At 43.0% G+C, this 13,124-nt stretch overlaps 1 protein-coding gene across 25 annotated transcripts in view; it reads left to right on the top strand.

Annotated features, from left to right (window-relative positions):
* Window positions 1-13,124, top strand: part of rims2a (regulating synaptic membrane exocytosis 2a) — a 155,479-nt gene that overhangs the window by 13,873 nt on the left and 128,482 nt on the right. For 21 of the 25 annotated variants that reach the window (XM_052064605.1, XM_052064598.1, XM_052064595.1 and 18 more), the window contains exons 3-4: window positions 9,994-10,026; window positions 10,707-10,799. The exons of the other annotated variants lie outside the window; for them this stretch is intronic. In XM_052064605.1, the coding sequence (XP_051920565.1) occupies window positions 9,994-10,026; window positions 10,707-10,799 (126 nt within the window). The remainder of the gene's footprint in view (window positions 1-9,993; window positions 10,027-10,706; window positions 10,800-13,124) is intronic. 25 annotated transcript variants of the gene reach the window in all.

Genomic DNA, 13,124 nt, shown 5'->3' with positions numbered 1-13,124 from the left:
CCCATGGTGATGGGACACTGTGACTTATTAAGAACTTAGATTATAAATAATAATGACGAAATAAAGTAGATTGCGGTCATTGGGAAAATAAGTTTTTTATTTACCGTGATATTTAAAAAATAGGACATTTTAGAGCTCTAATTTTTTATACCATGACACCACAATATTTTTGCTCTCAGCTTTAATACTATTTTACTCTAATATCAGCACATGCCTTAATATAAAACTTTATTTTATTAAGTAAAGTGTTCATCCCTAAGTGGGTGTATTAAAAAAGTCTGCTCTTCGTTTGTTTTTCGAATCATATTCCAATACCGCAACCACAACAAGTACTGTATTCCAAATTAACTCTGATAGAAGTGAAAAACATGTCTGCAATTTGCATGTTCCCCTATTTATACTAATAAAGGTTTTCTTAATCTTAATCTTATAAAACTACTAGCTGGTTCGCCGCCCTACGGGCGGCTCATCAGCTAGTTCCTGCGGAAGGCTGGTAAGGTGGGCCTTCGGCCCACAAAAGTGTTGTTGCTTGGTTCAACTTTTTGTTCATCTTCATTGCTTATCGCGAAAAATAAGAGATGTTTAGCTCTACTAAATAACTAACACTTTCATTGCAATGCTTGTGGGTAGACAACATTTTTTCGCTAAGATGCCCGCGCGATCGTAGTGAGCCACTGCCTGAGCGGCGCAGTGGCGGCGCGCAGCGGCGCGGTGAAGTAGGTACGTTTTGAAAAGGGACAGACGGAAGGACAGACCGCGTGGGGGACGACGCGCAATATATATATAGATTATTTTGGTCCCTAATACACTTTCCAAAAGGTGTTGGATAGATTATGAAGATGCGTTGTATTTGCAAATTAAATTGTGCCTGAAATTTTTGTTAGGGTCCGAGCACTTGAAAGTGCATACCTTAAATTCACCCCTAATGGGCAGTGATAATCAAATGACTGAGGAAGGAGTGGAGAAGGGTATCTATTACAATTCTATTGTTGGACATGCCTCCATCCATCCATCTTCTACCGCTTATCCGGGGCCGGGTCGCGGGGGCAACAGCTTTAGCAGGGAAGCCCAGACTTCCCTCTCCCTAGCTACTTCTTCCAGCTCTCCCCGGGGGATCCTGAGGCGTTCCCAGGCCAGCTGGGTGACATAGTCTCTCCAGCGTGTCCTGGGTCTTCCTCGGGGTCTCCTCCCGGTGGGACATGCCCGGAACACCTCACCAGGGAGGCGTTCAGGTGCGAATCCGAATCAGATGCCCAAGCCACCTCATCTGGCTCCTCTCGATGTGGAGGAGAAGCGGCTCGACTCGGAGCCCCTCCCGGATGACTGAGCTTCTCACCTTATCTCTAAGGGAGAGCCCGGACACCCTGCGGAGAAAACTCATTTCGGCTGCTTGTATCCGGGATCTCGTTCTTTCGGTCACGACCCATAGCTCGTGACCATAGATGAGGGTTGGAACGTAGATCGACCGGTAAATTGAGAGCTTCGCCCTTTGGCTCAGCTCCTTCTTCACCACGACAGACCGATACAACGTCCGCATCACAGCAGACGCTGCACCGATCCGCCTGTCGATCTCCCGCTCCCTCCTGCCCTCACTCGTGAACAAGACCCCAAGATACTTAAACTCCTCCACTTGGGGAAAGATCTCCCCCCCAACCCGGAGGGGGCACTCCACCCTTTTCTGACTGAGGACCATGGTTTCAGATTTGGAGGTGCTGATTTTCATCCCAACCGCTTCACACTCGGCTGCAAAACGCTCCAGTGAGAGTTGGAGACCCCTGTTTGAAGGAGCCAACAGTACCACATCATCTGCAAAAAGCAGGGATGCAATACTGAGGCCACCAAAACGCACCCCCTCAACGCTTCGGCTGCGCCTAGAGATTCTGTCCATAAAGGTTATGAACAGAATCGGTGACAAAGGGCAGCCTTGGCGGAGTCCTACACTCACTGGAAACGATTCCGACTTACTGTCGGCGATGCGAACCAAACCCTGACATCGGTGGTATAGTGACCGAACAGCCCGTATCAGGGGGTTCGGTACTCCATACCCACGAAGCACCCCCCACAGAACTCCCCGAGGGACACGGTCAAACGCCTTCTCCAAGTCCACAAAACACATGTAGACTGGTTGGGCGAATTCCCACATACCCTCGAGAACCCTGCTAAGGGTGTAGAGCTGGTCCACTGTTCCACGGCCGGGACGAAAACCACACTGCTCCTCCTCAATCTGAGGCTCGACTTCCTGACGGACCCTCCTCTCCAGCACCCCTAAATAGACCTTACCATGGAGGCTGAGGAGTGTGATTCCTCTGTAGTTGGAACACAACCTCCGGTCCTCCTTTTTAAAAAGAGGAACTACCACCCCGGTCTGCCAACAAACCCTCACAATACGTTTGGGTCTGCCAGGACGGACCGGCATCTTCCCCCACCATCGGAGCCTACTCACCACCAGGTTGTGATCAGTTGACAGCTCCGCCCCTCTCTTCACCCGAGTGTCCAGAACATGCGGCCGCAAATCCGATGACACGACCACAAGGTCGATCATCGAACTACGGCCTAGGGTGTCCTGGTGCCAAGTGCACATGTGGACACCCTTATGTTTGAACAAGGTGTTCGTTATGGACAGTCCGTGACAAGCACAGAAGTCCAATAACAAAACACCACTCGAGTTCTGATCAGGGGGGCCGTTCCTCCCAATCACGCCCCTCCAGGTCTCACTGTCATTGCCTACGTGAGCATTGAAGTCCCCCAGTAGAACAAGGGAGTCCCCAGCAGGAGTACTCTCCAGCACACCCTCCAAGGACTCCAAAAAGGGTGGGTATGCTGAGCTGCTGTTTGGTGCATATGCACAAACAACAGTCAGGACCCGTCCCCCCACCCGCAGGCGGAGGGATGCAACCCTCTCGTCCACCGGTGTGAACCCCAATGTACAGGCACTGAGCCGGGGGGCAATGAGCATGCCCACACCTGCTCTGCGCCTCTCACCGTGAGCAACTCCAGAGTGAAAGAGAGTCCAATCCCTCTCGAGAGGACTGGTACCGGAACCTAGGCTGTGTGTGGAGGCAAGTCCGACTATATCCAGTCGGAACTTCTCTGCCTCACACACCAGTTCGGGCTCCTTCCCTGCCAGAGAGGTGACATTCCATGTCCCAAGAGCTAACTTCTGCAGCCGAGGATCGGACCGCCAGGGTTCCCGCCTTTGGCTGCCGCCCAGCTCGCATTGCACCCGACCCCTTTGACCCCTCCCACGGGTGGTGAGACCATGAGAAGGGGGAGCCACGTTGCCTCTTCGGGCTGAGCCCGGCCGGGCCCCATGCCTGTGCTGTTATTATAGCCCAGACTGTGTACACTACAGTCCACCTGCTGCACCCAGTTACTCACAACAACCTCATGGAGATTTTGTGGGTGTGTTTTTGTTTAGATGTGGATCACATACGTTGTGAGTAGACAGATGTGTGTAGCCAATGTCAGGTATTTGTAATGGGATGAAGGCAGCTTTTGTTTGTTTTTTTAGTTCCGTTTGTGTCCGAGGAAATTCAATTCCCAGTTGCTCCAGTTATAAGATTGTCTCACCCGGTTAAACGAGCAAGCTAAGACTGGCTGTGAGACAAAAAAATAATTGGTTGATAGCAAGACTGGACAGAACTGGTGCTTATGAAGTCATTTGATGCTGGAATAGCAGCGAGTTCGAGGAGGGCATGATACTAGGTTCAGGAGCCTCTGTCTGATTATTGCAGTTTGATATCTGGCTAAAGTAAAGGGTTATGACCCAAGTGATGGTGCAGCGGGTTAAATTTAAGGCTGGCTCTCTGGACTACTCCCAGAGGTACCATTTAGCTAGAAGCGGGAAGAAGTGTGATGTTAACATGGAACATCGTCATTTGCCAAAAAAGCAACTGATCCAAAGGGATGAAAAAATAAAGACAGAGAAGGCGGCCAAGTATTCACTTCTAAAAGAAGACATAACCAACATGAAAACAAACAAGCAAGATCGTGACCATGACAATACACAATAGAGGCCAAAATATGGGTCTACAGGAAATGCAAAATGTCAGGAAAAAATTCCCATTCGCAGCTTTCCTTCTTCTAAGAAGTCTTACAAGATTTTGGCAATATGTCTGTTGGCATTTTTGTCCATTCGTTCAGGACAGCATTTGTGAGGTCAGATGTCACTGATGTTGGATGCCAGAGCCTGACCTGCAATTTCTGTTCTAGTTCATACCAAAACTACCGGTATTTAATGAGGTTCAGCCAGCGCCAGTTAAGTGCTCAAACTCCTCCACCCATGCATATAGAGCTTTATCTGTCTGTGCACAGGTTTAGGTCATGCTGGAGAACAAATGTTTCCCTAAAGAGCAGAGAGTTCAGATTTGTCCCAAATGTAATGGTAAGGTGAAGAATTAAGTTTCAAGTTGAAGTTCATACCAGCCCAACTCCTGAGCAATGTACTTTATTGATTAAAGTGTGTGTTGAAATTCCGTCATTGCATTTGGCCAAATGTTACTAATATGTGTTTCTATTTTTTGGCCACCTCACATTGCAATACGAGATGGACAAAATACAAAGGACACTCCTCAACATGATACCACAGAAAAGTCAACCATTTACCGATCCATTTGCTACACCATTTTTGTAGCCTATTCCAGTTGACATTGGGTGAAAAGTAGACAGCACGGTGGACTAGTCACCAGTCAGTCATACCTCTCTAAGGATAATGTTTTTGGTTTTGTTGTCCAAATTGGATCTGTAGCTGAAATGAGAAAAATAGGAAATTATTTAATCACATAATTCATTCATTCGTTCATTCGTTCATTCATTTATTTATTGCCTGTTCCATGGTCAATGTTTCCCCAAGTCTTGATTTGGAAATGTATTTGTGAATGTATGAGCTGCTGATCAGCTGACTCTCCATTTGGGAATCGAAGAGGGGAGACATGAATGAGCTTTTTGGAAACCTGGCAAGTAATCTAAGGAAACAGATGGATTTTAGTTATATATGGCAACAGATTAAACACTTCCCTGTTGTGCAGAAAATCCGCAGTCACCAGCTTCTGTTCATCTTTCTGAATGCTAGACTTTGGTCCGGAGGTTTGACTTGTGTACTGTTAAATTACCTGTTCAGATGATTGTGCCCTTTGGATTCAATTCTATCCCGTTTTTAAGGCCAACAACCAACCCACATAGCCTCTTACCTCCCAACACTTTTCCAGCTCCCTTTGCCAGAAGAAGTCAACAGCATTGCCTGTCTAAAGAGGAATCGTAGTGCTTTGGCCTACTACCTGTACATACATTAGAATGAGCAAGTGGCAATGATGTGTCTTTTAATGAGCTACACTCCTACAGTTTTGAAGATGCTCTCCTTTTACATAATGATGTTGATTTCCTGCAAGTGGATGACAGGAAAAAAAATGACGCATTTGTTAGGCAGTGCAGCTGTGCTTGAGTGTAAAATTTGGCACATGTTGATTTTCGTGCCGGCCTATACTGGACGTTCTGATGTCAAGGGCGTTTCTTCATACCCACAATGGCGCAAAACGTCCATTGCACCAAGCTGCATGACTCTCGAAAAACACCACCCAAAACCCAATCCAAACCAGCCGCTGTGCAGATTTAGATTTACACATCTCACTCTAGACCTGTACAAAAATATAGCCCATTTACTGAGGAATTGTTATGCTAATGAAAAAGTTATGGAAAATGAAAGGTGTGTTTTATCTGCTCTGACTTGACTTGAAATGACCTTTGATGGAAATTAACCATTATAATTCACGGTTGGTGACTAAAGCCAAAGTGTACTCATAGCATGTCCATCGATCCATCCATTTTCTGATTCGCTCCTACTCACAAGGGTTGTGGGGCGTCCTTGGGCCTATCCCAGCTGTCTTCGGACAGGAGGCGGGCGATACCCTGAACAGGTTGCCAGCCAATCGCGAGGCACACACACAAATAGCACGTATAATGCTAAATTTGACAAGACTAATACTGCGCATTGAAGCACTTGACATATACGCTGATTTGTAATAATATAAAATGCAGTGATACAAAACCTCTTTACACTTGATAATGCCACTGTGTGTTATATCTGTTGGTGACACAGTAACCTTAAAGTGCAGGCTTTACACACAATAAATAATTCAGTAAAAATGGTTATTGGTCACAATTGATCTTGAGTTTCATAGATATTGTTGTTACCAAGGGGTCAAAGAAATGTACAATAAACCATAAACAACATACCTACATACATACATACATCAGAGTAAAGATTGTGGTGAGACCTTTTTAATTTTCTCAGTTGTGACTTAATTCCTGTAACATGTTGTATATAAAGGGGGTAATTAAAGTTAAGTGGGAGATGCCCTCCTCCCCCTCTGACACACACACACACACACACACACACACACACACACACACACACACACACACACACACACACACACACGCAAGCACACACATAAAAACAAGTCAACCTCACCATGGAACATTAAAACACTACCATTTATAAAAAGGAAAAAAACAGTACAGCAACTAACCAGTTGGTGGTTAGCTCAAATATTTTCACTCTCTGCTCCTTCTGCTCACTCACCCATGAGGCTACTGGCGATCAACTCTGACTGAAAGTCATGTCATCGGGAATGAAACCTGAAAACGCTGGACATGTGTTAGGTTTGAGTGTCAGTCTTTTTTGAGAGTCCGTGTCCCAACTAGCAGCCGAAAGCCAAAGAAGAAGCAAAATGTGCAACTGTAGGACGACGTGAGGTCTAACAGGGCTTGACAGTACGCCCAATATGATGGCAAACGGGGCCAACTTTTCAGTGTGTGCTGGTAAAAATAGCATTCAATTGGAGTCTCTGTATATTGACGACGCATTGATGATTCAAGTCTGTTTTCCAGTAAATCTTGTTTAGGCTCTTGTGCATTACAAAAGTGTGATAGGTCATCCACAGTATTCCCTAACCAGCATCCATATGTCATGTGTATTGATCTCATGCATGTCAGCATAATGTCCATATTCCAGCAGTCACTTTTCCCTGTTGGTCATTTGACTCTGAAGGATTTCAGACTATCATTAACTTCAGCCCGTGCCAGAACTGGCTGGCTGGGTGTGTGTCAATGATATATGTAGTCGGTATTTACCCACTGAGCCAGATGACTCCCTTATGATCCAATTATCACTCAATCCGTGGTGGATGCCGAGGGCCCTCAGGGTTCACTACCTTAAGCATGAGATCTTTTATCAAAGACTGTGTCTGTTGCAGATGCCAAGATGAAGCTGCATCTCAGTATTTGTTTAAAATGTTTCTATAAACAATTAAATGGATAATAAAGACTTTTGTAATATGTAGCTACAGATATTAAGTGATGGTAATGTTCTTTGAGCTTGGACTTTATTCTCATATAAGAAATTATTTGTAATTGCTGTTAATTTTCCCATTTAGTTCAGTGCTGATTTTTGTTGTTTTCTTTTTAACCATGCTCAAATAGTGAACATGGCCCATGTACTGCCAATCAGAAATTGTTGGATCTGTTGAGGTGCATGTGTCATACTGCCGACCTTGTCTCAGCACTGGGAGAAAATGATGATTCATAGCTCTTCGAGCTGTCACATCAATGTTTCTGTGAAGCAGCTGGTTTATAGGTGAGAGGCGGAGAGATTAAACGGGAAAGTAAGGGCTACTCTTTTTCCTCTGCGGTGATTTTTTCCCCCCAAACAAAAATGTATAATTAATAGAGAACCCATATTTTACCAGACAGTTTTTTTGTAAGATTATTCTTCTACTCATGAAAATTACCTTATATTTACAATATCTGCTGAAAATGTCAACGGAATTAGTTTTTGTGGTAGAATTAAGTGTTTTTATCGCAACGCTTCCATGGCTCATTTCACATTTTATCTGCAGTGGGTAGTCATGCCCTGATGCTCATTTTGTTGGATGGTTAAAAGTGTTAACTTTACTCTAAAAATTGCTTTGCACATCTAAGAATTAGAGAACTATTCAGAGTGTCACATTGTAAAAAATCATGGAGTATTTTAGTTGGCCTCTGTCTCATTTTCCGGCCTGCATCAATCCGGTTAGCTTTGGAGCTTTATTACCATTTGAGGTAAACAAACATCTTCAAAAAAATATTGGTGCGTTGTCTACATTTGCAGACAAAATTTTGATTTTAAAAAGCTTGCAATTCTCAATCACAATTTTTAATGATTAAAGAAGGGACAAACTGTAATTGTCTGCCAAGCAGTCCAGGTGGTACGCACCTCTCAGCCAAAGTCAGCTGGAAAAGGCTCCAGCTCACTCACAACATTAATGAAAAAAATACTAATCATAAAACAACAAGATCAACACGCACAAGAGTCCAAAATATGGATGTAAGATTAATAGTAGATGCTAAATTTTCAAAAGCTAAGAATGAGTGGTTGTCTGTCTCTGGATTGGCCTTGAGTAGTGATAAATACTGGATGGGTTCTCAAGGATAAGCCGCATAATTGTGCACATATACCTCACTATTAGTATACACAAACACTTTAACATAGACACATTTTGTTTCATCCATTTCATACTTGCTGTGGGATTGTTAGTTTTGAAGGCCACTTGTCCACTAGAGAGCAGTGTAGCACCAGACATAGTAAGACTGGCTTCACACAAATTGGGGGGGGGGGGAGGGTCAATATTTTCTACTGCCCTCCTCAGATGGTAGGATAGTGACTACATCACTTGTGACATTTCTTACTCGGTCATTTTACTGCCTCATGGCAAATAATACACTGCTCCCACACTAACATGTACGCACATTCAGTCAAGTACAGGAGCACACAACTCACGTGGGATCTGAGTCCACAGAGGCTTGTGCTTCGAGACAGCCCTCATACTTTCTGTCCAGTCGACAAGCTGGCAGGGAGAGTGCTAAGTCGGATAAATATGAGGCTTGTAATGCGGCCACAGAGACAAGACTGATGGGATCAATAAAGAACAACGTTGTAGGTCACTGGGAAAACACAGAGAGAGAGGATAAATATGGACTGGCTCACCCGGAAAGAGAGCAGCAAGACTGATGGGTAAACAGGACTAGAGCTTCTCACTCTCACCATTGTAAAACAATTTGATGCTGTGTGATTTCGATGCTGCTTACTGGAGGCTGTCTTGTTATACTTTTTGACTCAGATTTGTTTTTTGACCTCACTTTATAAGTGCTGTTCAGTTGGTTTTCTTTAATGTCTGAGGAGAGTGGTTTTCGACCCGCTCCATATGCATAACGTGTGCATTTTACAAACCCATTTTATTTGTCTCTTGATAGAGTTAACATTGTTCCACAAAAGTTAAAACAGTAGGCTCGCTCACTTTTGGCAACTTCAAACTATGTCTTCACAGTTTCCGGAACTACCTGTTCTGGTGGAGTCACGATGGCCAACTACCATTCCTAAATTGTGGCTTAGTTTAACATCGTCATGAGATGACATCATTTTTAAACTAATTTAAAGCCAGCGCAGTAATAATTTTATGTTTGATGTATTAGGCATGATGCCAAATGTTCAAGGAGATTCCAATTTGAGGCTCGTACCCTGAACTAGTTATGCATGTAATTCTGTTATCAATATTATTTTTTGTGTAAGCTATTTGTGTTATTGCATGCAATGCATTTTATATCACTAAACTGATACATTGGCTTGTTTTCCCTGAATCAGTGATCTGCCGACATTTGTTGTGAAAGTGAGGAATAAATACAGGGGTGTAAGCATGTGGCATACATCGATAAGTTTGTCCAAATAAACATCTTTTTGGAATGCATCTTTTTCAAAATCCCCCTCATCCCATTATTGTAATCGCCATTATAATCGGCAATCACCATATTGTCTTCCTCTCATCGACATCATACATGTATTCTTTCAGTTCATTTATGTCGCACATTTTCAGACCAGTTTGAGATTTTTATATTTTGTTGCTTGTGTTTTCCTCATCCATTTGTGTTCTGAGTTGTGCACCTTTTTGATTTATGTTTTAGGATCAAAGAAGGACCAAAGCCTCAGTCAGCGCAGTAAGTAAACTGCATTAACCAGAGTGCTTTAGGCTTTGACACTTCTTCCTGTCATTTGGTGTTAAGTGCTTCATCTGGCTCTGTCCCCTGCGTTTAAGACAAGGAGGAAGGAAATGTCACTAAATTCATGGAATGCAGCTGCTTGTTGTCAGAGAGCATCACTTTGTGTGCTAAACAGATGACTTCCATGACATTAATGACAATGCAGTTTCCTTTCGAACATCCTTGTTAAAGTCATACAATGTCCCTATGTCTGTGGCTGTTTTTCTCACCTTGTGTGTTGTATGCACCTGGGCTGGCTTGTGTAGCCTTGAAATAGAATCTCTACTTCTTCCCAAACACTACCTTCCTGTGCTGTGGATGTTCTTAAACCAAATCTACTGTATGGACGAACTTGACCCCTAAAGTGTCTCCTTTCCACAGCTGAGCATTTGAGGCTGCTCTCATTTCCATTGGCTGTAGCGCTTCCTCACTTTAGCATTCCCTCTGTCTCTGGATTTCTATTCAACTATTGCTCGTTTTAGGAAACTAGTTGCTTCTCTGCCGTGCCCTTCTCTCTCTCTATTCTGGTTGTAGTGAATGTACCCAAGTATTGTTCACTTCCTGGAAATCACAGACTGTTTTCCCAAGTGATGACTAGCTGCGTTGTACGTGTCATGCTTATTTGCTTATTTGAACAGGTGGTTTCCCTTTAGTGGGATCACTGAGCTGGTAAATAATGTTCTTCAGCCACAGCAAAAGTCCCAAAATGACACGGAGCCTGAGCCAGACGCGTAAGTAATAGATCAAACACAGTCTCCCTCAGCATACACAGCCATACAACCCGATACAGTACAGTATAGTTCTGGTGTTTTAATCACATGGGATTTATTCATGATAAATACATAAATCTGTCATTGTGTTTTCAAAACACAATGGGTTTCTTAATTGTTACATAAGTCCCGTTCTTAATTTTTTAAAATATAATTTGACTCGCAATTCTGCAGGAATATAAGGTTGATTGGACTGTTAAATTTGAAATTTTACATACAATTAAAATATATAAATTTTAACAATTAAGCCTCAACATTTGTGAGTGTTTCTGATTTCTTCCTGTTTTGTACATTTATCAAACTTAAATAATTCAAATCATTAAACTCATTTTGATTTCTCACAAAAGTAGCCCAAGTAAATATAAAATGCAGTTTCAAAAGATTTTCTAAAGGGAGGCAACCTACCGGTATTTGGACCTTTATACAGAAGCAATTTCCTGAAGCAAATAACCTGTAGTGCCACCCTTTGCAGCATTCACTGAAATCAAGCGTCTTCTTTGAGTCTTGGTACACAGTTATATTAGAGGGGCGAGCATGAACTATCCGTTCAAGGTCATACCACACCATGTCAACCCTTGGAGTAATTTGTTGTTGCCTAATCACTCCTGGGAAGTTTCACCAGCGTTTCCATTTCTTTGTAATATTTTACAGACTGACTGAGTCCAATCCCATTGTTTCTCTCTTCTTTTTTTTGTCAGATTTGTTTTCTTTAATGGATCCTGGCAAACAAAGAAGAAAATATAGTAGTAGTAGTAGGAGGACGAGGAGGAGGAAAAGTAATGATGGTGGTGGTGTTCGTAGTATTATTATTAGTAGGAGGAGGAGTAGCAGCAGCAAATAATAGAACTACTGGTCTAAGTGACAGGCCTAGAAAAATCTATGCTAACTGTTAGCTCATCTGGTAACTAGATTGTGGTTGCAAATGCTTATAATTAGCGTTGTTATTGTAAATCAAACACTCATGGCAACTAGTTGCTTCTCAATTTGAGTCTGGCAACAGCGAAAGCTTTTGGTAGCTTCCGAAGACTTTTTTTTGGGTTGGCTGAATTCAATGTTGACCACATACAAAAATATGATTTAATATAAATATTAAACTGAACACACACCACACCATCCCACAGAAGACAAAACATTGGCAAGTGGGCCTTTGCTTGAATGAAAAATGCTGAATGCGGTGGGTATGTGGAGAGCATGCTTTTCACAAAAGGAATGGTAGCCTTGTGCTTATTAAGTAAGTTTTATTGTGAATGCGATGCTGAGCACGATGCTCCATGGAGCATTTGATCGATTTAAGCAAATCCAATTTATTTTGTATTTCTCATGTCCCATCATGATTACAATAAAGGTTTGGTTTATCTCACTTACATGCTCTCAACATGTTATTGTTATAACCTTATGATTAACTATAAAAAGTACCGTAATAGAGCAGCATGAACATCAGCTTCATGGCAGTGTGTCGTTCACCCTGGCTTTGAACATATTGTGCCATATGTACAAACAAGAGACTCACGTTACTGGCAGCATGTCCCTGCCCGGGCACAGCCCAGAGGTAAGAGAGCTCAAATTAATGTTGCTGGCATGTGTCGGTTCAATGAGCAGCATACAATATGATCACTGATAGGCAGTCTCACTTTTATTTTTTTTTCCCGACTTTGGGCTTTTTCTAGGAAGTAGACTCATTAGGTACACCCGTACAATCTCATGAGATCAAAAAGCCACTCTTTGCAAAGAGAATAGTGGTATTCATTGAAAATGTTTATTATAGTGGTAGTTGTATGCAGTGCACTGGTGAAGAACTATAATGCATGACCAGTATAAAGAGAAGGGTGTGTGAAGGATAGAATCTTAGCATGAAATAGCAGAGGAAGTGTGTTTTGTAGTCTCCGCTCCTCTTTGACACTGACCATTTAACTAGCATAACAGTTTTCGTCACCCTGATATCAGACCTTCTGTCAACAAATGAGATTCAGTGAGATGTGTTGAACAAGGCGACACTCTGATCTAGGCTTGTTTATCACACAATGGCTTTGACACTTCTAATCCAGCAGTGCCACAAGGGTCATGCTGCTGGCACACCTTCATGTCTTGATGCCACATGCTCACAAACAAAAGCGTGCACGCACACAAGTTACTTATCAGGTTGTGTGGATGGCCGCTATACTTAGCCACCAAAGCACTGGCTGAAGGTAAAGGAAGCATGTTTCACTCAAACACAGACCTGTATGTGGTAAAAGGATAGCACTACTCAATAATTCACAAGCACTAATGAATGTTGCAGGGGATATG

Source organism: Hippocampus zosterae, chromosome 5 (genome assembly GCF_025434085.1).
Source record: "Hippocampus zosterae strain Florida chromosome 5, ASM2543408v3, whole genome shotgun sequence".
In the NCBI taxonomy this organism is placed as follows: Eukaryota; Metazoa; Chordata; class Actinopteri; order Syngnathiformes; family Syngnathidae; genus Hippocampus; species Hippocampus zosterae.
The sequence above is the reverse complement of the archived record's forward strand: the minus strand, read 5'-3'. Positions and strand labels throughout refer to the sequence as shown.